The 24,926-nt window shown below is 51.1% G+C and overlaps 2 protein-coding genes across 2 annotated transcripts; both read right to left on the bottom strand.

The window, feature by feature from the left end:
• Positions 1 to 7,921: 7,921 nt before the first annotated feature.
• Positions 7,922 to 9,132, bottom strand: LOC112898594 (putative transcription factor bHLH086). The gene is made up of 3 exons (XM_025966948.1): positions 8,590 to 9,132; positions 8,405 to 8,518; positions 7,922 to 8,300 (listed from the first exon to the last, which is right to left on the bottom strand). The coding sequence occupies exons 1-3, from the start codon at positions 9,130 to 9,132 to the stop codon at positions 8,049 to 8,051; spliced, it is 909 nt and encodes a 302-aa protein (XP_025822733.1). The 3' UTR covers positions 7,922 to 8,048.
• Positions 9,133 to 10,059: 927 nt separating this feature from the next.
• LOC112878867 (cation/H(+) antiporter 1-like) lies at positions 10,060 to 12,682 on the bottom strand. The gene is made up of 2 exons (XM_025943108.1): positions 12,512 to 12,682; positions 10,060 to 12,417 (listed from the first exon to the last, which is right to left on the bottom strand). The coding sequence occupies exons 1-2, from the start codon at positions 12,680 to 12,682 to the stop codon at positions 10,060 to 10,062; spliced, it is 2,529 nt and encodes an 842-aa protein (XP_025798893.1).
• Between the last annotated feature and the right edge of the window lie 12,244 nt (positions 12,683 to 24,926).

Below are 24,926 nucleotides of genomic sequence, written 5' to 3'. Positions count from 1 at the left end.
CCCAGGCTTAAGTACTACTAAATCTGCTAGAAAGTCTACCCCACTTAAATTGATCCTTACCCGGGGACAACCTAATTGACAATTGATGTCGCCTCCAGGCGTCCGGGTTAATAGGGGTGTTTTTAGTAGTACCGTAGGTATTTTGTGCTTCTCCACATAGCTCGAGGATATAAACGAGTGTGATGCTCCAGAATCAAATAACACTGTCGCCAGAGCCGAGTTGACTAGGTACTCACCGAGCACAACGCCCTGAGCTTCTTGAGCCTCCTGCGCGTCGATGTGGTTGACGCGGGCTCGTCCAAATGATTGCTGCCTCACCTGCTGGCTGTTGTCGTTGTTGCGGACGGGCACTCGGTTGGCACCGGTCAGGGCTGGTCTGGGCCCATTCACTGTGTTGGAGAAGGCCGACGTTGCCGGCTTATTCTTGGCGTAGGGGCAATTGGCGATGAAGTGCCCTGTCTCTCGGCAGTTGAAACAAGCCCTAACATTGTTGTTGTCGGGGGTGGCCTGACTTGCATTGCTTTGCGGGGCCCTCGAGGTATTCTGGCTTCTAGGCGGGGCCTGTGATCCCGTCACCTGGGACTGAGTTCTATACTGCATTGGGGCCTGAGTTCCTGGAGCAGTATAGCTGGAATTTCTCGGCCTCTGGAAACGGTCTTGTTGGCGAGCTTTACTTTCCAAGAACTTGCGTTTGTTGTCCTTTCTTTCTTCGGCCTTGGCCCTTTCCGTGAGGATGGCCTTGTTCATCAGGGTGTTGAAGTCTGGATAGATCTGGGGAGTAAGCAAGGTCCGGAGCTCCGGGCTTAACCCCTTCTTGAACATGTCCTGCTTCTTGTCGTCGTCGTTCACTTCTTCCGGCGCGTACCGGGCCAATTCTATGAACCGGTGGGTGTATTCTTCCACCGACATGTTTCCTTGTTGTAGTGCGCGGAATTCATCCGCCTTGCGCTTCATAGTGGCCGAAGGGATATGGTAGCGGCGGAACTCTCTTACAAATTCTCCCCAGGTGATGGTAGAGGCATCCTCGGCTGCAGCACAATAGTTTTCCCACCAGGATAATGCTGTTCCGGTGAGCTGGTGAGCCGCCAGAAGAACTTTATCCCGGTCCTGGCATTCGAATGGTTCGAGCTTCCTCTGAATTACCCGCAACCAGTCGTCAGCATCCAACGGGTTGCAGGATCCGGCGAAGGTGGGTGGCTTGGTCCTTAGGAAGGCCGTCAGCTTGTCGTTCATATTCTGCCCTCGTGGCTGCCGGTTAATGAGGGCATTCGCCAGAGTCTCCAGTATGAGGGTCTGGTTATGGATTATCTGCGCCAGGTCTCCGAGGGGTGGGGGCGGCGGTAGTTGTTCTCCTTCTTGACTCCCCCCTCGGTTCTGGCTTACTTCTTGCTCTTCCTGAGGAGGATTCTGCCCGGCAGGCTGTGCGCTGGCACCAGCGGCTGCGGGGTTCCGGCTACGGGAGGCCCTCGTGACGCTCCGGGGAATCATCTGTTAGAGTGGGTAGAGTGGGATTACGATTAGGTGATGTTTAAGTTGTTTAATACGTATATACGGCGGAATCTACTTCCCGCCAGTAGATAATTAAATAAGCAGCACACAGCACACACAACATCACACACAACAGGCACCAACAACTTTATTACTGCGGAAAGGGGGTACAACTTGGGGTAGGGCTAGGTCTCGCACTACTCGTCCAGGGTCACGCCCGAGGGTACGACTTAGACAAAAAGGGGCTGGGGTGTACACCGCTAGGGTGGCGTCAGTTACTCTACTCGCGGGGCAGGCCTTCTTCTGGGACGGAAAGCGTGAGTGATCCTTGCTCGCCGTCCTCTGGATTTCCATCGGTCAAGGGTTGCGCTGCGGCATCTCCCTCGTCGGCGGCAGCAGAGCTTTCAGGGTTCTCGGGTGGGGCTCGTGCGCTCCCGAAGAGTGATCCCCACCCAATGACGGGTGTCCCGAGTAACACGTGGTCTTCCCCTATCGCCGGGACTGGTGTTCCACTTTGGGTCCAATCTTGCATACGCCGGTCTCGGGCCTGTCTAAGGCTTTCTTGGGCGACAGCTTCGCTACTGACCGCGGCTGCGGCTCTTGCCTCGGCATGGGCGGCTCGGATCTGCTGTATCCTCACCGCGAGCTCTGCTTGCTCGGCTCGGTGAGTCTGCTCCCTCAAAAGGTTGGCTTGCTCGTCAAAGAGTTGGTCCAGGGCGGCTAGGTAAGTGGCCACTTGGTACAGGGGGCCTTCTTCGTGGCGACGTCGCTCCAGATTTCTCATGCGTGCTTCCCAGACTGGGGTTCTGATGGCCGGCGGGAAGAACTTCGCTGGTGTAGGGGCGAGGTGTTCTTCAAAAATCCGGCACAAGTAACGGAGCGCTTTCCTGACGGCCAAGGGGTAGGTGTCTTGGTGTCTAAACCCTGTGGCGGTCGCCCGCCAGGGCTGGATGTCGGGGTAGCGGTTGCTCCTGGCGATGACCAGGATCACCCTGCAGCGGAGGGTACCATGGTGCTCGTACTCTCGGCTGTAGTACCTTGGGCGCTTCGTAACGCCAAGGTCCTCCAGGGTGTTGATCAAGAGGCTGGGGAATCCAGGTGCAGCTTGGCAATCGCCCTGGGTCCATCCTTCCTCAGCCATCTGAAACAAAAGTAGGGTAAACAACATGGTACAGGTGCAAAAGCGAGTAGCTGATATTTATTATTACAACAAGGGTGGTACAGTTTTCATGGATACGTGGTCTTTAGGGTAGGGTTTTTGCTAGGGGTGCTAATCCTATCATGGGGATTCTTCCTCAGTCCTGATAGAGCGCTTCTTTATTGGAAGGAACCGATCCATCTCATTTTCGGTCTGAGTACCCTTATCCCAATGGGTTTCCATGGGTTCTTCTTCTTCTTCTTCGATCCATCCACCTATTCCGTTGCGGGTCTCGTATTCTTGCATCTGGACTTGGAGGGCGGCTAAGGAATACTCGGCGGTTGCAGCTCTTGTCCGTTGTTCCTCCAGCTCCTGGGTTAACTTTTCAACTCCATGGATTAATTTCTTCAGTTGTGCCGCCTGCTCGTTGCAGAGCGCATCTAAGCCCGTAAGGTAAATAGACAGGTGGGAGACCGTATCTTCTAGATCCTCTTCTTCTCGTCCGAGTCCCCTCATCCGGGCAATCCAAGTGCGCCCTCTACCTTCAGTGGGTGGAAAGAATCCCATAGGAGTCCGCTGAAGGTGGTGCCTATAGAGCACACGCAGTCGGCGTAGGGCTTTACGGGCGGCCTTTCGGTAGGTGTCGGGGAATCGGAAGCCCTTTGTGGAGATGAACCAAGGGTCCACCTCAGGGTAGCGGGGGCTTCTTTCCACAAAGATCATCGTGTCGCACCGAAGGGTGCCACCGGAGATGTATTCTCGGTAGGCGTACTCCGGCGTTTCCATGACCCCGACGCGTTCCAGGCTGAGCAATAGTAACTTGGGGAGGCCGGGCTCTGCGTGGCAGATTCCGCTAACCCATCCATTGCCAGCCATCTGGAACAAGGCAAAGACCAGTGGTGAGTGTTTGCGCAGAAAGATATCTAAACCAGGATAAGTTCTAGGGTCTGAAAAGGGGTCTCGCTCCTAGGGTTGCGTCCTACGGCCAGTCTACGGCTCTGATACCACCTGAAGCGTCCCCCCCATCAGGGAAGACTTAAAAGTGTCACTTTATCAGTCCCAGGAGGCTGATAACACTTTTATTACATCAGATGGTACATCACCGTACAACTCTTCGCGGTAATGGGCAGTGAAGCGCCACTATCGCGAGGATTACAACAAAAACCCATACTACTACACTAACTACGAACAGGGGATCATCAGAGTCTTGCGCCATGCGGAGCTCCAACGGTGACCTCACCCACAGGCAAGACTGGGTGCAGGACGGGACCCTACTCGTCGTTCTCGGGGATGTAGTCGGGATCCTCCACTGTAAAGTAAGAACGGGGTGAGTACAAACGTACTCAGCAAGTCCAATCACACCCGCGGAAGGGTTATAACAGAATTACATGCACAGGATAATCCAAGGATAAGGTTATGGTTCATTTGCGGAAAACTTGACTTTATGCAAAGGTTCGTTTCAAAACATTTTTCAAAAAAATAAGTCGCTAAGCATCGAGGAACACACGGTGTTGATCCACACAGGATCTAGTTTAAAACCGCTACCGGACTCCCCGTCCGCCGTAGCACACGGCACCACAGCCGGATACTTTCCAAACAACTCACACTAGATCAACCATTCCCAGAGAGAAACACTAGTTATGTGACCACACCGTAACCTGCCCAGTACCGTGGGCACGGCTATTCGAATAGATTTTTAACTCTGCAGAGGTGTGCAACTTTACCCACAGGTGGGGTACCACAACACGAACACCTTAGTGTCGGTGCAGATCCCAACAAAGCCATTACCCACCTTAGCTAGACCTGACTAGCCACCACGGGATCCATCAAGGGGTCATTCGACCTATCTCCGAGGTTTAACCGGGGCATAAGTCACACAGATCTTATCCCTTTTCCTTGATCACCCGTTGCTCTCAGCTCTCCTGATGACTATCAGGCTAACTAGTGGGATTTATGCTGAGCCGTTGCCCATACAACGGTCAAGTGGTTCGCACGACAAGAAGCTAGGTGAGATGTCACATCAACTCGGTCCTTAGGGGTGACAGGATGGATATCTCCCTTCCTTGCCCTACCACACAGGTACGAGCACACCGACGGCAATTCACCCAGAAATGCCATCCATCCCGTCCGACTCGTCTTTCAAAACCACATTTTATCTCTTCCCACACACACACATTTTCTTTATAAAATCAGGTGGTCAAAGTAGGGTTGTCTCAAGCAAGGGTGGCTACCCTACCATGTTTTCAACACGCAAAACCATGCAATTTCATAAAACAGGCCACTGGGTTGTGTTTATAAAAACTAGGATAGAAACATGCATCAAAGGGCGGGATTGAACTTGCCATCGTCAAACCCTTGCGGGAAGTCCTGATCGGAGCACTGTCCTTCGGGTTCGGGGTCGCAGTACTGGTCCTCAGTTGCTTGGTCGCGGTCGGGAACCTCGTCGTTCACTCCGTGTCCTACGACGCAAACAAACAGACATACAATCAAGCGAAAGAACTAAAAGCTTTTACCGATAGGCTTGAATCGGAAATAATTTGGTTACGGAGTTAGGGGCAATATCTCTGGGTGGTTTCTTAATGGCATAGCTAAAACTACACTAGAAGCGGAGTGGTAAAGTTTCGGGTCAATCGGAGGTCGTTTCGCACATAAAATGACGCGCTAAAGGTGGTTTCCGGGCTCAAACGGGGGTTCGAGGGCTCGTTCGTAAATATCGGAAAAGAGCAGGGATCTATTTGCGAATCTTAAAAATATTCTAGGCATGTTAAAAGGTTGTCAAGTATATCTAGATGTATGCATTGGAGGGTTTGAATTGGAATACAAAACCGACGAGGTTTCATTTGTAAAACGGGAACGGATAAGGGTATTCTTAGAGGGGGGGGGGTTTCTTTGGAAAACAGAAAACAGCAGGGGGTTTTGGGCAAAATGGTTTCTTCCTCCTCTCCTCCCCCGTGACAGAAACAGAGGAGGGATTGGGGGGGGGCGCCGGCGGCCCAATCCCGGCCGGCAGGGCACGGCGGCGGTCGGGGGGTGAGGGGGAAAGAAGGAGGAGGGCACGGGGAACCCATCCCCGGCCTTACCTCGGGCCGAGGTGGAGCGAGGGGATGCCCCCACGGTGGGCGGCGGGCGGCAGGGGAGGCTGTGGTGGCGGCGGCTCTGTGGGCTCGGGGAGGAGCTGCAGGTGGCGGTGGAGGCCGTGGGGAGGCGGCTGCGCGGTGGTGGGGGTTTTATAGGGAGAGGGCGGCGGAGAAGGGGGCCCCCGGGGGAGGGTGGCGGCCGGCGGCTGCACGGGGCGCCATTAATGGTGCCCCGGCAGCTTGTGTTCGTCGTCGAACGGCGAGGGCACCGAGGGCGGGGCGCTGTGCGGGCACAGGGCGGTGCAGCAGGGGGGGGCAGCAGCGCCGTGCGCGGGCGCGCACAGGGGAGCGGGCGGCGGCGGACGCGGGGTGCCAGCGGGCGGCGCGGCACGCGTGGGCGCGTGGGGACAGAGCGTGCGCGTGCGCGCGCGGTGCGGCGCGCGGCGCGACGTCGCGAGGCGCGGCAGCGGAGGACGGCGCGGCGCGGCGCGCGGCCACGCGCGGTGCGTGCGCGCGTCGCGGCGTGGCCGGGGTGAGGCGGAGCGACGCAGCTCGGGAGCTCGGAGGGGGAAACAGGAAGGGAAAAGGAAGGGAGGGAAGGAAGAAAAGAGAAAAGAAGGAAGGAAGAAAAAGAAAGGGAAAGGAAAAGAAAAAAAAAAGAAGAAAGGAAATAGGGAGAGAAAGAGAAAAGAAGGAGAGGGAGGGAGTGCCGGCGCCGGTCGCGGCGGTGACCGCGGCCGGTCGGCCACGCGCTGGGAAACGCGCAGCGCGAGGAGAACAGTGAGGGGGAAAAGAGGACGCGTCGGCGCCAATCGCGGCCGCAGCCGCGGCCGGTCGGCCACGCGCGCGGCATTCGCGCGAGGAAAAGAAGTCGCGCCGGCGCTAATCCCGATGGGCGGTCGCGCGTGACGCAGAGCGATCAGTTAGAGTTAGGGTTTTGACATCGAGTCGTTTTTACGAACTAATCTAGCGCAGGATTTAATTAAGTGAATTTTCGGGGCGTTACATATATATATTTAATATATTTTCTATAAGTTTGCTAAAAATTAGAAGGTTTCATTTAAGCCAAAACTAAAACACCTTATAATTTGAACATATTTTGAAACAGAGAACAACTCACAACTCTCACATCGATTGAATGAGATGGCCACTCAGGAGTCTTGCCTGCTCGAGGGAGTCTTTTAAGTCTTCATATGCATGTTCCACCGCGCTGTTTGTGTTGTGCTATGTATATAATTGGTGATCGCATACAGCTGTGCATTTTGGTAGTTTTTTTGGTAGTTCCTTTTTCTTCCCTCGAATACGCAAGAGAGCTGTACATCTTTGTACAACGAAGAAGTAAGGAAAATTCAAATTACAAAATGTTCAATGCATATGCATATGCCGGGATGCTCACTTCCTGATGGTTAGGGACATTATATTAACCCTCTTGAACCCAATCTTAGCTACAGGCAGAAGGTAGGTTCTGCTACTGTTGTAGCAACCTCAGGTTTGCCGATCGGTTCCATGCCCTCGCCCTGCGCTTCAAACCGCTCATTGTTTGCATTGCTGCGAAGAGATAGCGAGCACACCCTGTATATACGCCGCTCAGGACATCGGCTCCTTGCGCCTTCTTGGTTATTCGGACTTTAGGTGGAAGAAATGTTGTGGTTTTTCGTCTGGTGGTATACATTAGATTATAGATTGTGTAGGTTTGGTTCTTTGGTGGTATTAATGTGGTGGCAACACATCAATGATGAGATATAAGTCCCTTTTGCCTCTTTCCCATTGAAGCAATGCTGGATTAACCGCAGTTCAGTTGGTTAGGTTCCTGATAGTACGTAGTGGAACCCGTCCAATTGCTTATATGATCCTGGATTTATTATAGAAAGAAATGATACTATCCTTGTTAGGTTCCTGATAGTACTGATAGTACGTAGTGGAATCTGTCCAATTACTTATATGATCCTGGATTTATTATAGAAAGGAATGACACTATCCTTATAGCGGTAGACGGCGTGCCTATTGATAGGGAGATGCATGTACTGATATGTGCTGGCAGCTCTTAAAGATCCTCATACGTAGGATTTCATATGCGTGTATTTATATAGGTATGTGTGTGTATGTGCTAAATCGCATGGATTAACATAATGTTGTTAATCCCCTCCTCTGTTTGAAGTGCTATATGTTTCCTCTATACAGAGTTACACATATGTAGTGCTAATTACCAGTCGGGAAAGAGAATAAGATCAAAGTGTTATTACTTATGCATTTGCCTCCTTATTTATCTTCGAACGAGGTGGTTCGATGTTACTAGTAAATTCTATCACATGCGTTTGATCCAGAGCTATGCTCTTGTGTTCTAGCTAATTCAATTGCCCCCTCTGCGACGCCGACGACAAGATGGCGTCGAGCGCCTCCCTCACTTGGGAGATCTCCGGCGCCGTTCCTCCCTGCGCCGGCCAGAACTCGTCTGTCGCAAGAACCTTGACTTGCAATTGGAGGAACTTGACGTAGCTGATGGCCTTCTCGAGCATGGTGACCAAATCGACCTTGGTGCCGTTGGGCACCAGCTCCTGCAGCGTCCGTAGCCGCTCGCTGATCCGCTCCCTCCGATTCTGCAGCAAGAACAGAACGACGGCTCAGATCACCGTAGCAGCGGGGCAAAGAATTGTAGCGGTTCAGTGGAGAAAGCTTGGATTTCGGTCGCCGAAGTTACTACCTTGGCCGCGAGGCTCTGCGGGTCCTTGGTCGGCATGGTGGGCGCCGACTTGGCCTTGCTGGTGGCCTTCCTGCCCGCGCCGCAGTGCTTCTTGGGGCTCACGTCGGCCGGCGGCTCCACACCCTGCACGCACGCGCGCGAGCGAACCGTGAGGAATTCTGTGCGAGCTACATGTCCAGAGAGACAGAAACGAATTGTGATTGCGCGGCACTTACCACGTAGGTCCGCTTCTGCGAGGCGCGCACCGGCGCCGCGCGCTCGGGCGAGGCGGCGTCGGCCGCCGTGCTCGGGAACAGCAGGCCGAACGCCCGCCCCGCGCCGCCTGACGATGCCGCTCGCTCCGTCAGGGTGAAGCACCCCGTGGCCGCGTCGAAGCCCACGGACACCGCCAGCGAACGCGCCTCTGCCGCCGCGCTGTCGCCGTAGCTCCGGTCCGCGGCATCGATCCACGCGTCGCGCTCCTCGTCCTCCTCCTCCCCCGACACCGCCGCCGCCGCCGCCGCACGGTCGAACGCGAGGACAGATGACGCCCGCGCGCCCGGCGGCAAGCAGACGTTCCCGCTGTCAGCCACGTAGCCCGCGCCAGCGTGCGATCCGCCTCCCCCGAACAACGACGCCGCCGCGTCAAAGCCCTGCAGCGCGTCGTGGCCGTACCCGAGCGCGTCGAAGGCATCGGCGCCGCCGGCGTCGTAGCCGCCGTACCCACCGTGCTCCCTCACCAACGCCATGATCACACGACTCACGACAGGTGACCTCTGCTATAGTCGGTTGGAGACGAAGGTGTGGCTAATCTGCACGAGGAATTGCGCCAGCCAACAGATGGCTGCTACGCTGGTGTACTGCGGCGGAGTGTGCTTCCATTCGCGCCTGGGGCGCCGCTTATATAGACGCGGTTGCATGGTGACGCCATGCACATGGGGGCCGAGGAGGATTCCGCACAGGTGCCGCAAGGCGCATTAAATGCTCGAGGTTGGCTAGGCGATTGAGCTGCTGATCCTTGCCGAAGCCGTGTCTCCGGGCGGGGTGGATGGATGGGCGGGGGAGGAGAAGGGGAGGCAAGGTAGCAGAAGCCGCGCCGGAGCCGCCGGGGGCGCCCACGTCTCGAGATTCCGGACGCCTCTCCCGTCTCACGTGGCCGCTTGCAGGATGCCGCTTTGCCTTGCCTTGCCGCGCCTTTATGGCGGGCATGCAAATGGGTTTCATGGGGTTTCGATTTTTTTTTTCTTACAATTTCAATGCAGGAGGAAGCTACTGCCAACTTGTGCATGGGCATCTGATATTCTTGTGTTTTCCCTGATTTCCATGTACCAGTTTCTCGTTCTTTTATATTTGCTATACGTACGGTAGATGACAACACAATGATGATCTGATGGTTAAGCATTGTTTGTTTCGTCTTTTGTGCACACTACTACTACTAGCACTACTATTTAATTTTTCGTCCAATCTTTTAGGGTTACGTGTAATTAATTAGCTGAGCCAAACACAACATTGGGTACACACACTTTGCATCTCCACCCCTAGCACACCGCCTACCTATACTTGCTAAACCGATGATCGTGTTGGGTTGGGCAGCGCATGCATGTTCTTACAAAACTTGAGGCAACAAGTCAATCTCTGCTAACTGAATATATACATTATGTTTGCATCATTCGAGTTCAGTTTGGTTTTAGTGAACGATTAGTAGGTGCGCTGGAGGCGGATCCGAGGATGTCCACAACAGCATCATCAGAATCAGATACATCTTCGTCTGCTTGGTAGTGCGGAGCTTGAGGTTGATACTGCTGCTGCTGGTTGTCCATGTTCCATGTCCTCATCTGCTTGTGCTTGGGGCGGCGCACTTTGTGCTGCTGCAGCACCAGCACGGAGCCGCAGCCTACCATGTCGTCCGAGGCCAGCAGCTCGCCGACGGGGCCTAGCTCCGGGCACTCCTCGTCCAGATCTCCCATGTCGCTCGTCATCACGCCCCTGTCGCCGCCGGCCTTGCCGCCGTTGCCCACGACGAAGAGCGAGCACGCCCCCACCATGGAGCTCAGCGCAGTCACCGTCTCCGCGCCGTTGCTCACGTGCCTCTCCGTGTACGCTACCTGCCCTGGCGCCACGTACCTTCCGTACATGTCCGCCATGAACTCCTCGTCCTGCATCGCCTCCTCCGCCGTCTCTTGGTTGCCCAATAGGCCCTTCCCACTCGGGAGGAGGAACCTGCACAGGGTTACCCTCGCCGACGGCTGCGTCGCCAGCCGCGCTGCGAAGGCGACGGCCTCCCTGTCGTCTTCCCCGCCGAAGAACAACGCCATCACCTCAAGCTGCTCTCCCGTGACCTCCTGAGCGAAGGGGCGCTCCACGAGGATCCCCACCGTGCACTGAGACCTCTGCAAGACCCGCCGGTTCAGCTGGCGCCGCCCCTCGCCCCGGCACACCATGCGCCCGTCATAGCGCTGCTCCATGTGGAAGGGCATGATCACCATCGACGCGCGCGAGTCCTCCAAGTTGTGGCGCACGTCCGTGTCCATGGACGCCAGGTTGGAGATGGCCGTCATCTGGCGCACGTGCACGGCGTGGTCGAAGGTGAAGGTCGCCACGGCGGCGGCCACCTGGTCGATCTCACGCGCGTAGCCCCACTCGTCCTCGTCCTCACCCCCTTCGCGGGCGTGGTACAGCTGGTGGGTGATGGCGTACTTGCGTGAGGTGACGAGCTCGACGAGGTGCAGGAGGTACACGGGGAGCAGCGCGGCGCCCTTGGAGAGGTTGGCGAGCGTGAGCATGGGGTGCACGCCCGCGGCGCCGTGGACGCACACGAGCACCCGGAGCTCATCGTCCACCCTGATGTCCTGGAGGCAGCGCGAGCGGTAGCGGAAGGCGGCGCGCTGCTGGCGGACGATGGCGGCGGACGCCGGGCCGGCCATGAACGTGTTGATGATGGATGACATGAGGAGCACCACCTGCACGGGTTCGCCCCAGACATCGACCTTGTTCCCGAAGTTGATGGCGAGGATATCGGAGTAGCCCTTGACGTTGAGCAATGCACCCAGCACGACGGCCTCCCGCGTCGCCATGCCCAGCGCCCGCCCCGCCAGCACGGTGCCGGCCACCTTCCCAGCCGCGCTCAGCAGCGTGGTGACGGCGACAGCCACGATGAGCTGGACGGCGGTGAAGTTGCCGATCTTGGTGAAGTCGAGGCGGGCGCCGATGGCCCCGAAGCAGAGCGGCATGACGAGCTGGTGCACGGGGTAGGCGAGGCGATCCATGAGCGTGCGCGCCGTGGGGCCCTCACGCGGCATGGCGAGGCCGATGAGGAAGGCGGTCATGGAGGCGCTGTAGCCCAGGGCCTGCTGTACCAGGGAGAGGACCATGATGAGGAACAGCATGCCGCACAGCTCGTACTTGCTGATGTACTGGCGGCCGCGCTTGAGCCGGTTGAGCAGACGCGCGACCCATGCCACGAGGCTCACGGCCATCCACACCGCGACCGCCAGCACCGCCAGCCTCCCGGCCTTGAAAGTCGGGGAGGGCTCGTCCTCCTTGCGCACCTCGGCGCCGTACACGGTGTGGGTGACGATGATGACGCTGAGGGCGGTGAGGCTGGCCATGTCGTTGGCGAAGGCGGCGCCGATGGCAATCTGGCCGGTCTCGGAGCCCGTGAGCTTGAGCTCGGTGACGATGCGGATGAGGACGGGCGAGGCGGTGCTGGTGAGCACGAGCGCAAAGAGCGCGGTGGAGGCGAAGATCTTGTCAGGGTGGAAGGAGCCCTGGCCCGGGTGCATGAGGCCATAGCAGAAAGGCCCGGCCAAGACGGCGAGGACGAAGCAGAGCGCGGAGCCACCGCAGGCTATGGTCAGCGACCGGCGCAGGTTGTGGCGCAGGTAGCGCAGGTCCAGCTCGAGGCCGATGAAGAACATGAAGACCATGCGGACGAAGTAGATCGTGCCGCTGAGCGCGCTGCCGGCGTCCCGCATGCCTAGCTCCTGGAGGTCCATGGCACGGCCGAGCACCGTCGGGCCAACCATGATGCCGGCCTGCGTGCCGACGTCCGACGACGGCCGATTATTAATCAATAAAATATGCATGGCCAACCACTGGTTTACACGTGACGTGTGCATCATAGCATACCAGGATGTGGGAGATGATGCTTGGCTGGTCGAGGCGTCGGAGCGCGGATTGGAAGAGGCCGGAGAGCACGAGGACGGTGGCCATGATGCCGGTGATGGCCATGATGCTGGCCATGAAGTAGGCCCCCTCGCCGACCGCGGCGGAGCACTTGGCGCCGCCGCCGTCCGCCATCGCATCCGATTGACCGAGGATGGATCAGCGGGCTCCGGCCAGCCAGGCCTTCGATCCGCGCGCGCCCCGGCCCCCTAGCATGCTGCCATTTTACCTATATTTGCTCAACGTGCCGATGATCGCGCGGGTTGGGGTCATTAGGTGCTCCATGCCTCCATGCTTGCCCTTATTACAATGCAAACTGGTGGCTACAAAAGTCGATCTTTATCACCAACTAAATATATACATGGTGGTGTGTGTGGCGTGCGTGCATGCATCGTCATGCAATATGATGCACTAGTGCCAGTTCAATTAGGCTGTCACTTGTATTTGTGTTAAGAGGAGAATTTGAGGATGTCAAGAACAACATCAACATCGGCTGCACCAACATGGTGGTGGTGCTGAGCTTTGATAATCCTGCATGCTGTTGTTTGTCCATGCTCCTCCAAAAAGATTGTCCCAACTTGTTGGAGAGCATCCTTCATTTCTTGTGCATCAGCCGTGGATATGTTTTTATAGTATGTAATATTTTTGAAGTGCTTAGTGTTTTTGTATGATGTTCATTTTGTAACAGATAATGGACAATCCATTTGTAAAAGAAACTAAAAGTCAATATATATACTATTAAGATGTTTTCCATCAAAATACATCCTACTCCCTCTGCCCCAAATTGTAATTCACTTTAGCTTTATCCTAAGCAGACATCTTTTAACATCGATCGAGTTTTTATTAAAAAAAATATATCAACATCTATAATTCTAAAAAATACACTATCAAGATATAATTCATGGTGGATTTAATAGAAATAATAATTAAATGTTGTGAGAGTTGGTTCCTTTTTCCTATATAAATTTTTGCCTATTTCTAAAGCACGCAACGTTTCCTATATAAATATTTACCTATTTACCTATGTTGTATGCAGATTTGTAGGGAAGTTCTAACTTGATCTCCTTGAAACGCCGGTTTAGATCTTTGGTGATGCTGCCTTTCATGTATATCTTTCTATTGACTTTTAACAATTTGACTAAGGGAATGTTAGCGCAGTAGTACTAGTACTCCCTAGGGATCTACTTGATGAATCGATCGATGACGTACATACTTAGGGGGTTAAAATAGCGGGACAATGTGCTTCGGATGCTGTTAATCCCCTGGCTTCGCTGCTTCGACGCTGAACAATGTGCTTTGGATACTGTTAATTCCTGGCCTTGATGCTGGGTTGCTGGCAAATCAAGCCCTGCAGGCAATTCTCTGCTGTTCTTGAGCTGCTTGTTCCTTGTTTGTCTGTAAGATCAGAAACCCGATGCTCCTCCGCTCCTTTTTTTTTAGTACATGCACACGCTGTGATTAATGCAGGGCAGCGTCCATGCGCGCCAACAATATTCCGTCCGATCCTCTTCCCTGAAGTTGATCTGATAGCAGTAGAGCATAGCAGCAGGCCTCTTAATTGCGAGTCGAGAGTAGCATGCGTGCATGCACGTCGACGTATCGAGACTCGAGAGGGAGCTCAAATCTTGGCCGGCTTGCTAGGGGCATTTCGTGACTCTGTTTGGGTACGGACGCGTGTTGAATGCGTGCACGGTGCACTGATTCACGGTCATGTTCGGCGCATATGATCCCCATCCGATTCTGTGCTGGTTTAACTCGGCTGTTAATTTCTGTAATATTTATAACTCAGTTAGATAAGCAGCTTTTGATACAAGGAGTGGTGGATTTACCAAGTTTGTAAAAAAGAATAATAATATTTATAATATCAAATGAGCATCAGAGACCTATTATGAAAATATAGTTTCATAATTTATTACTACTTGAATACAGTAGATGTTAATACTCTTCTATGTAAATTTAGCAAACTTAGTATAGTTCGATAGGATAAACATGAAATACTCACTCACTCACTCCAATATGATGTGGAACCGTGTCAAATTTGGAGAATATTTACCATACTCGATCTACTGGTGGCCATGTTATCTATTAGGCTGATCCCAGGCTTGATATCCAAAATTAGAAAATTGTCTCATGTTTTAGGTTCGCTCCCATAAACACAAACGCATAATAACAAATTGTGTTGACTTACAAGAAGAAACAACAATACGAATGCACTGTAAAAGTTGTTTTTAATTAATGCTATCTTCGTGATATGGCAGTCTTGGATATAACACCATATTATTATGCACTATGATTAGCGTTATGCTATCCTTAGGTGACGTGTAGTACATGTGCATTCGTTATAATCAGTACTCTTAACTCCAGAGTGTGTTGAAAATTGCTTTAACGGGTCAACTAGTAGATAAATCCACCACCTCAAACAGAAGGAAGAAAAAAATTGACAAGTCCCTCTAGCCAATGTGTGGGAAGATTAGGCAATTAATGCGGCGAGATTACGGCATTAATGGCGCCCGTTCCAGCCAGGGCTGCTCAATTAATTAAGGCATGTGGAGTTCATTTATGAAGGCAACTTGCTGCTTTATCTTCCTGATGACCAACTAACCCCCAGCGGCCTCGCTTGGTAGCTGCCGTGATCGTCCTGGCCTGGACTGCAGCTGCATGCAGCTGCAAGTGCTCTCTCCTCCTCCATCCATCTCCATCTCTAGGATTCCGTTGCAATGGCGCATGCAACAATGACGAGCCGGGAGGAGGAAGAAGAGGAGGAGAAGGCTAGAAATGAACCGACCAGGCCACCAGCTGACACAAAACTAAGCATGCAGGGTTCAGCTCTGGTAGGTTATTTATTCATGGAGCGTGCGGCATGCCTGCCTCAGGGCGGTCCGGCGTGCGCACGTGCGTCGCTGACATTTGGAGCTAGGAGCCTAGGACCACGCACGCGTGAATGATCTACCAGTACTAAACACCGTCGGTAACGGCAGTTGTTTGTTATCACTATAGTAAGCTTGGTAGAGCAGACAGTAGTTGCTTGACCTGCCTAAAGTCTACTGTTACTTGTTTGGGCTTGTGAAGGACTAGCTAAACTATATATAGCATAACGCGGATGCTGGCTTTTCAGGTTCTATCACAAGGACATGTATTTGAAAGGGTCTAAAGATAGATCGAAGAAAATGGGGTAGATGTTGAGCGGGTCGCCTAAGGCAATAATTGCAGATGCATGGGGGGATTAGTAGCACATGATTATTGTTTTATTAGGGAAAATGGTTCTTGACTTACCCAATTTGTACATGAGTTATTAGATATAGAGTTGGTTTGTCTGTATCTGAAGCATGATTCGTTGCCCAAAATGTTAAACCTTTGAAGCAAAATCATTATTAGTAGAGCATCTTCGTTTGCTGCTGATAGTATGTGCCGGCAGGACTACTAGGAATATGCTTGTAGGTCGATAAGCTGAAGTGTTGGTTAACTACAAGAATTTGTGAGATGTTGTCTTACTGGAAGAATAATGAAGGTTTTTGCTACTAGCTCGTTAGTTGCTGCATTATCATAGCAAATCGATCTCTCTCTTGTGTACAACAGAGTTGTTGAATTCCAGTATCATGCGTAGGTCGGCCAATATGAAACATTAAGGAGCCACACAATGCTCCTAAATATCATTAGGAGCCTGTGTGGAATCTAACGGCTGCTCCTATTGTTAAGCCCTGCAGCCTGCAATATTATTCTCTCGTTCAGCTCGCAGCGGACGGAGCTATTTATTAGATCAGAATTACGATCATGAGACAACATGCCGCGCACTCATGAGTTCAATTCTGGCTCAATCGAATCATCTGATGAGTGATAAAATTCGCCAAAGCTTTGTTAGTGTCAGCAAGTGGGGCCACTTGGCAGCTAGATTATTGGTGCACCATTGATGAAGCTAATAGCCAAACATATAGCGGTGTAATCGGTCAACTAATACTCTACTGATATCATAAGTGGTCGTCATTTGCGATGCGGCGAAATAACCTAGCTGGTCGGCATCAGTACTGTCACAGCTACAGCTTCAAGGGCCATCTTATCACCTTTAACTATTCTTTTTTTCTCTGACCAAAACTATGCTTGGCAAGGTCGGCAGATCAGAAATTAATGCGGGCATCGACTCTGAAAATTCTTCGATCTGTCCTCGTAGTTACGCACAGTGAAGGACAAACCGCATAATCTTGCATGAAAATGTCTAGAAAAAAGTGCGCACTGAAACATCTACAGAATTGTAATAAGTTCCTTTCAGAGAAAAGAAGGAATTGTAATAAGTTTCGAGGGGCCGACAGGACGAACGCCGCTCTTGCTGTTGCGCGGTCAGACGGCCGCTGCACACGTGTTGAGTATCCTGGAGCGGGCCTGTAGGACGGGACGAGAAGGTGCATGCTGATCACTGCCCTAAAGAAATCGAGCGAGGCGCGCAGTGCCCAGCTGCGGAAATGGCCGCCGCACATTGCAGTTGCTGTTGGAGACATCCATCTCCAGCTCCAACTCCATTCGTGTGCGTGGGAATTTCTATGCTCTAAAAACTAAAAATACAGTGGGCGCCAATTATTGCCGATGCTGCTGGTGACAGTCCGCCGACAGTGTCACAGTGGGATCGTTCGCACGTGTGCTCTTTACTGCCGTCCGGTCAACAATTGACTGCTACTAATCTCGAGAGAATAGGGAGCCTCCATTGATCCATTGTAGAAGTAGGTGAACGGTCGGTCTTAAGACTCGATCGTCCCAGCTAGATGAAGATAGTAGCATCTCATAATCAGCTCAGCCCACTCCAACGGCAGCCATTTTTCAGTTGTTGGTGCTAGCTTAATTGAGGGGAAATTATGCTAGTGTGGGTACAACGGAATAAATAAGAAACAGGGAATGGAATTGATCAGAGTTCTCGAAAATGAAATCGCAGTGTCATGCAGTGTTCTGGTTGATTCCAGAGTCATATATACACGGAGTAGATTAGATTAGTCGCCATTTGCACTTAAGAAGATTTATGATTAACGCACCTTCTAGTTCATCCATGGCAATCTTCCCGGGACCACATACACTAGCTATAAAAAGACGGTCCATAAATTTTACCATAACCAGATTATACCACTGCAAAACAGAAATGATTGTGATGGTAGTTACAGTGGAGCTGAAAACATTGTCAGAAAGGTAATTATATTGCTGGTATACTCCACAATGCAGTATTATCGGTGAACCATACAGCCATTGATCATCGAAGGCTTTTGTGACACAGCTCTTACTAGAAGAACAAGAAAAACCTGCCACGTCCAAAAAAAAATGATAAAGAATCATCAAAGACCATAGCAGTTACATAGTTTTACTAATTACTCAGTTCTATGGGTCGCAATGCATTGGTGGCCACTTCAGTTTCGTCAGAAAAGAAAACTTAGTCTTTATACAGTTATTATGTGCTTCATGCAGTCTGGATCCGAGCAACGAGCACTTTAAATGCAGATTCCATCTGATGATTCAACGAATATACAGGATATTCAGATGCACAGCTAGCGATCATTTTGTGAGCACTTCTAGCTTCAAGCAAAAGATACTGCAATTTGCTTTGTATCACATAGTTAAGTAACAAATATTCAGATTACCAACCACTCCACGTACAAGCAACTAAAAGACATTAATGCAAGTCCTAGTTAACATAAGATGATTGGTCTAAAAAATATCATAAGCTGATTATAACTATTTTGTATCAATCCAAATGCCTTTTCCACCTCTACAGGAGGCAGATTCCAATTAGAAAAAGAAAAACAATTATTGATTGTGTCCAGAGGCAACTATCATCTCCCTGATTGATCAGTTCTTTGACTGAAGGAAGTTAACACTATGGTTTTTGTTGATAATACCTCTGCTGTCGGCAAGCAAGTACTCCTTATATTACTAGTGCATTTTCATCTCCTGCATCCTGATCTATGCCTTGACCGAAGGAAGAAAAGGGACTAATGGAGAAGATACTCTATCTGACTGGAACGCAAGCAGCTTAGGTTAATACTCTACTTAACGATGTGGCCTTTATTGATCATACCTCGGCTCTCGGCAAGTGAGTATATTAGTTCCACGTACTAGCAACTAAGAACAAGCATTGATTATACGCTAACTAAGTCCTGGAGCTTGGCTCAAGCCTGGTACTAGGAGACATCTGAAAGTAGTATTAGATATGGACCAGGTCCAGTAAGAGTCAAGGGCAGTGCAGTCTAACTCTGGGTATTTGGATAAGGGTTTTTAATTTTTGTTCTCTGACCGTGAAGTGCAATCTGCTTTAGTTAACACTATGGGTTTTATTGATCATAATTCATAAGTCTGCTGTCGGCAAGTATATTCAGAATCACAGCGATCATTTCTTGAGCACTTGGAACTGCGGCCAAAAGATGCTGCAATTTGTCAGGGAACCTACGGTTATCACAAGTTCTCAGATCAGTATGCAACTCCACGTAGAGGCAACCAAAACCACATTAATGCCAGTCCTAATTCACAGGCTCTATCTGATTCAGTAGCTCTATCTGACGGTGAAGCGCAAGCTGCTTCGGTTAATACTTCTAATACTCCTACTTAGTAATGTGGCTTGCATTGATCATGTATACCGCGGCTGTCGGCAAGTGACTAATATTAGTTCCACGTACTTGCAACAAAGAGCAAGCATTGATGATGCCTACCCTAACTATGTTCTGGAGCTGGCTCAAGCCTGGTACGAGGAGACAACCGAACGTAGTATTAGATTAGATATGGACCAGGTTCCATTATCTTATTTCTTTTACATAAACCAGAAATCGAAAAAAAATATATAAACGTGTTTCAAAGCGGAGCCTAAAAGTTCAGACGTTCCATTTAATTTTGGCCCACTTATGAACAATGTCAGCCCAGTTATGGCCCAGCAACTACCCAAACGTGTATCTATTAGAGCGTTCTCGAGAACCGTCGACTTTCCGGGCCTTCTAATCACAGCGCGGGCGCTAGGAAGGCCGCTCGCGCACCATCTCGGACAGCAGGCGAGTTTCATTTTTAGAAAACTTTCCTCATCCGCAACTTTTCTAGTTTTGAAAATTTATAACTTATACATATAAATTTTATATATAACTTTTTACAAGCAACTTCTCGGGAAACATTTTTCAGCACAACTTTCGTGATACACAATTTTACGCATAACTTATTTCAATCAAATTTTCAGAAGATATTTTTTAGCATAATTTTTCACAACATACAACTTACATATACAACTTTTTTTAGAAAATTTATCGGAAGATTTGTTTATCATAACCTCCACGATAATATTATCTGGAGAACATCTCGCGCAACTTTTACGTATAAGTTCACTATCCAACTTTTCGAAAAATATTTTTAGCATAATTTCAGTGAAACATTTATCAAACAAAAACTTCTCAGGAGAAAACAGAATAGAAGGTAAAAATACTGAAAAGAGAAAAAGATAACACTTGGTTTAACAGAACTCAAAGGAACACATTAAAGAAGGAAAAGAAAAGGAAAGAATGTAACTAATACATGTGCCCATCATGGCATCACGTGTGTGCGCACTAATAAAATAAATTGTATTAGCTCATAATAGACTTCTGTATTTCTAAGACCTTCACGCACGGACTCAAGCTAGCCTCTGTCTCAACAGAGCACGGACAGCTTGTCTCGCTGTCTCGTCACGTGTCAGAAGCTTGCTAATACGTACCGGTGGAATTGGATTTCCGCGCTCCGCGCCGGAAAAAAGAAAGGGAAGGAGCGCTCCGCGCCGGTCGCATCCAGTGCTGGGAAGAAAACTAGCGCGCGAGTGTGGCATGGAATTGCGCGTCTTTCCCCTTCCTATTTCGAGGGCGACTCGCTCTTCCCTCCGTCGATCCGCCGGTCCCCTCTCCTCCGGCATCCTTACCGGCGGTGGAGCTGAGAGGAGTGCCCAGCTTCTTGACGAGAGGGTCCTTGTAGCTTCTTTGTTCCGTCAACGTCTTCTATACCGCTGGCTAGAGTTAGATTACCTGTACATTTCTCCGATGACAATGGCATCGGCAGCAGCGTCTCCGGCAAAATGTGCGTTTCTCCGACGACGATAGCATGGATAGCAGCGCCTCCGGCGAGATCTGCACTAAGTTAGGCCCTGTTTTCCACCCCGTAAACGCAAAAAAGCCGTAAAGGCAAAACTTTCAAAGAAATCTTGCTAATTTGAAGTACTAAATGAAGTCTATTTACAAAACTTTTTGCATGGATGGGCTGTAAATCGCGAGACAAATCTAATGAGCCTACTTAATCCACGATTTGCAATAGTGATGCTACAGTAACCATCCGCTAATTATTGCTTAATTATGGATTAATTAGCATCATTAAATTCGTCTCGCGATTTACAACCCATCCATATAAAAAGTTTTATAAATAGACTTTATTTAGTACTTCAAATTTGTAAGATTCCTTTGAAAAAAATTTGCCTTTACGCCTGCCGAACTAAACACAGCTGTGCTCCTTTGTGAGCTTTCCCTTCCGGGTAGGTGGTGCTGCCGCCAGCTGCGGACTTTCTGATGGGCTCCGTCTTTGGACTGGAGGATGGCGCCATCCTTTTCTCTAGCAGTCTGGACGGTGGCTGCAACAGATTCTCTCGTTTTGAAATCGGGTTGGATCCTAGCTACCACGTGTTCCGGTGGTTTACCTCTCCTTTGGGGTGAATTGTCGCTTAGCGAGCGAGAGATGCTAATGGTTGTGGCGTTAGATATCTTGTTGTCCGGCGAAGCGATGGCTTCCGGCCATCCCGTTCGATCTAAGCGTTCAACGGCTACAAAAGCACATTGGAGTTTCTGATATGCTACTTTTGGTGCTAATGAAAATTTCTGATGTTCCTTCGTCGGAAGGGTGGTCGGCCTCAACGAGCTTGTTCCAATCGTCGGCCACGAGGACAATCGGGATTGTCATGCAAGGATTTGAGTGTAATTTTTATTTTTTTCAAGAGCATCTTTATAAGATGTGGGATGTAAACTATCGTAACTCTGTATGAAATACGAACCCGGTTTTTCTAAAAAAAAGAAAAAAACACAAAACGTCATCACTTCCACTTCCTCCAGCTCTCTGTTAGAAATTCAGTAGCTCCAAGAAGAGGCAGCAGCTCTGATCAGAAGCAGCAGTAGCAGCTGCACATTTCAGAGTCGAGACTATACAGACGAGTTAGAATTCTTGCTACTCCTGTGTCCTGTCTAGTTAGAATTTAGAAGAGTTTTTTTTATAACAGAATTTAGAAGAGTTCGCAACCTGAATTCCTGTAATACAAACTGTACAAGGGCATCACATCAAGACCAATCCATTTTGCGTAGGTGGTCATAGAAGTGGAACCAGCAAGATCGATCCATATGCATTGCTGACACTATCCATATATTCTATGAAAAATGCAGATGCCATAGTTATGCGTGTGACTGAATTCAGGCTCCAGAGTTGAGAATAGCGACGTTCATTCTTGTGCTTCAGTTGCTACACATCTACGCAGCACACGGACAAAGGAGAAGGGGTATAGTCGCCATTGTCCAGTGCAAGAAAATTTGAAAAGATAACAGAGAGAGGCAGAACTGCTGCTGAATTGCATTACATGAGCACCAAGTTCTTACAGCTATCTAGTCTTGCACAAGCAAGATGTGCCAAACAATGATCTGCTCTTTCTCTGCCAAATGCATAGCTAAAGATACAGTACTCGTGCCTAGCAGTGATTCAGATGAAATCTGGATGGTCACTTCTGCTTCTTCGATTTCTTCGGGGGGTTCTTGTCTGGTGCTTCACCGTCGTCATCAGATTCACCCTCAATGGAGTCGTCAGGAACATCATTGGAGCATTGCGCTTGGTGATGTATTCCTTAAGAATCACCATGCTCTTCTCCTCCATCGTGGCCAGCTGCTCGGACAGGATACCGGACTCGGAGCTGATAGCAAACGATTCTGCTCTAGGAACCAGGTTAGCCTTCTTAGCTGTCTGATCGGATCTGACAGCACAAGGGTCTCCCTGTCCGAACAAAACCGGCAAGGCACCGGAATCCTAACTCTAGTCAGCATTTATGTCTAGTCCGTCGCACTAGCTTGCCATGTCATGTCCTCAGTCCTCGCCTCTCATCAGGTCATCTGTCGTGTGGTGGAAGACGCAGGGTGGGCTCCCTCCACTGTCCAGGCCTAATTCTTCCTGGCCATGAAAGCCCATGACTCAGGACGGGCCTCCCTCCATTGTCCAGGCTCGGATCTCGACCGTGTGAAAGCCAAAAAGGCCCAATGCCTCCCTCGGTGGTGAGGTGACAGGTGAGGAGAACCTTGGCTTCGACTCCAGAGCATAGGACGCAAATCAGCGTAGGACGCACACGGCACACACACATGACCCATGTTCTCATCTCTCATCAGATCATCTATTCGCAGACGACAGGTTGTTGCATTGGAAGCCTGTGCTGTCGTACAGGTCTAAAGGGGGTCATCTTTTTCTTTGCCTGAAATTGCTATTTGTTGCTGTCGTGAGTTCTTCGTGAGAGGGGGGAGTACTCTACTTTACACCTAGACCGAGAGCGAGAGAAGCTTCGGAGGGTGCCCGTTGTTGTGTCTATCCAGCCAAGTCGTACAACCTGATAACATTTAGTTTTCTTTTTTTTTCTTGAACAAGCACTGAAAAATAGATACACTGTGTCAGAAGCTTTGTCCAATCACTAAGTAGGGGAGAAAGGGCACTAGACGCGTGTTGTCTAGTACCACTTCCTCCATTCAGATCTACATGACGTTTCGGATATCTGTAGAGAGGGATTGAATCAACCACACTTGTATTGATTCAGAGTGTAGTATTTATACACGTTACATGCATGCATGAGACTAACTAATCTCTGCTAGATTGCTAGATTACAGGAGAGTCGCGGGGAGCCATGCGGAGCGTGGCAAGTGCGCGCGGCGCGCGGGGCGTGGAGCGCATGGCGCGGAACGGAACGCGCAGAGCAGAGCGCATCAGACGCGAGTCGTTCGCGTGACCCGCGCCGTGCAGTTGCATGAGATCCAACACCCCCCCGCAGTCTCAGCTCGTCGATCCGACGCAGAGGCTGGACCTAAAATCTTCAAACAACACCGTCGGGAGCCCTTTGGTGAAAATGTCTGCGAACTGGCGAGCGCTTGGAATCTGTAGAACGCGAAGTTCGCCGACGGCCACCTTGTCCCGAACGAAGTGTATATCAATCTCGATGTGTTTGGTTCGCCGGTGATGAACGGGGTTGCGAGCCATGTACACACTCGAGATGTTGTCACAGTACGCCACCGTCGCCTGAGGAACAGCACATTGGAGCTCGCCAAGAAGCTGCCGGAGCCAAGAGCACTCTGCCACTGCATTGGCCACGCCGCGGTACTCCGCCTCGGCAGATGATCTGGAGACGGTGGTCTGTCGCTTGGACGACCATGAGATGAGCGCGTCGCCGAGGAAGACAGCGAACCCAGATGTAGAGCGGCGAGTGTCGGGGCACCCTGCCCAGTCGGCGTCTGTGTACGCGGTGATCGTTGGTTTCTTGTTGGCATGGAGATAGAGCCCAAGCGTCGTCGTTCCCTTGATGTAGCGAAGGATCCTCTTGAGCATCGCACCGTGACACTCCTTGGGCGCGTGCATGTGCAAGCATACTTGTTGAACGGCGTAAGCTATGTCGGGCCGTGTCAGTGTCAAGTATTGGAGTGCACCAGCCATGCTTCTGTACCAGGACGCGGCCTTCAGAGGTACACCTTCAGTGCTTGAACACTTGGACTTGGTGTCGGCAGGGGTCGCTGTTGGTTTGCAGTTAGTCATGCCGGCGCGTTCCAGGATGTCCAGAGCATAGGCGGACTGGGAGAGAGCGAAGCCGTCGCCAGTGCGCCGGACGTCGATGCCGAGGAAGTAGCTGACGGGACCCATGTCCTTGACGGCGAACGCAGACTTGAGGTTGGCGATGATCTTATGTAGCAGGGCCGTCGTGGAGGCAGAGAGGATGATGTCGTCCACGTACAAGAGTAGGTACGCCATGGATGTGCCTTGGCCGTAGACGAACAGTGAGGAGTCGGAACGACATTGCCGGAAGCCAAGGGAGATGGCATGCTCCGCAAACCTGGTGAACCAGGCACGAGGTGCTTGACGGAGACCGTATAGGGAACGGGATAGGAGGCACACGGCATTCGGATGCGCCATGTCCTCAAACCCCGTCGGTTGCTGGCAGTGAACGCGTTCCGTGATGTTGCCGTGGAGGAACGCGTTCGTGACGTCCAGCTGGTGCGCAGGCCATTTCTTGGAGGCGATCAGCGTTAAGACGGTGCGGATAGTGGCTGGCTTGACGACCGGGGAGAAGGTCTCGCCGAAGTCGATCCCCGGTCGTTGATGAAAGCCACGAACCACCCACCTGGCCTTGTAG

Source organism: Panicum hallii, chromosome 1 (assembly GCF_002211085.1).
Source record: "Panicum hallii strain FIL2 chromosome 1, PHallii_v3.1, whole genome shotgun sequence".
NCBI lineage: Eukaryota > Viridiplantae > Streptophyta > Magnoliopsida > Poales > Poaceae > Panicum > Panicum hallii.
Note: the sequence above shows the minus strand (reverse complement) of the source record. Positions and strands in the feature narration are given on the sequence as shown.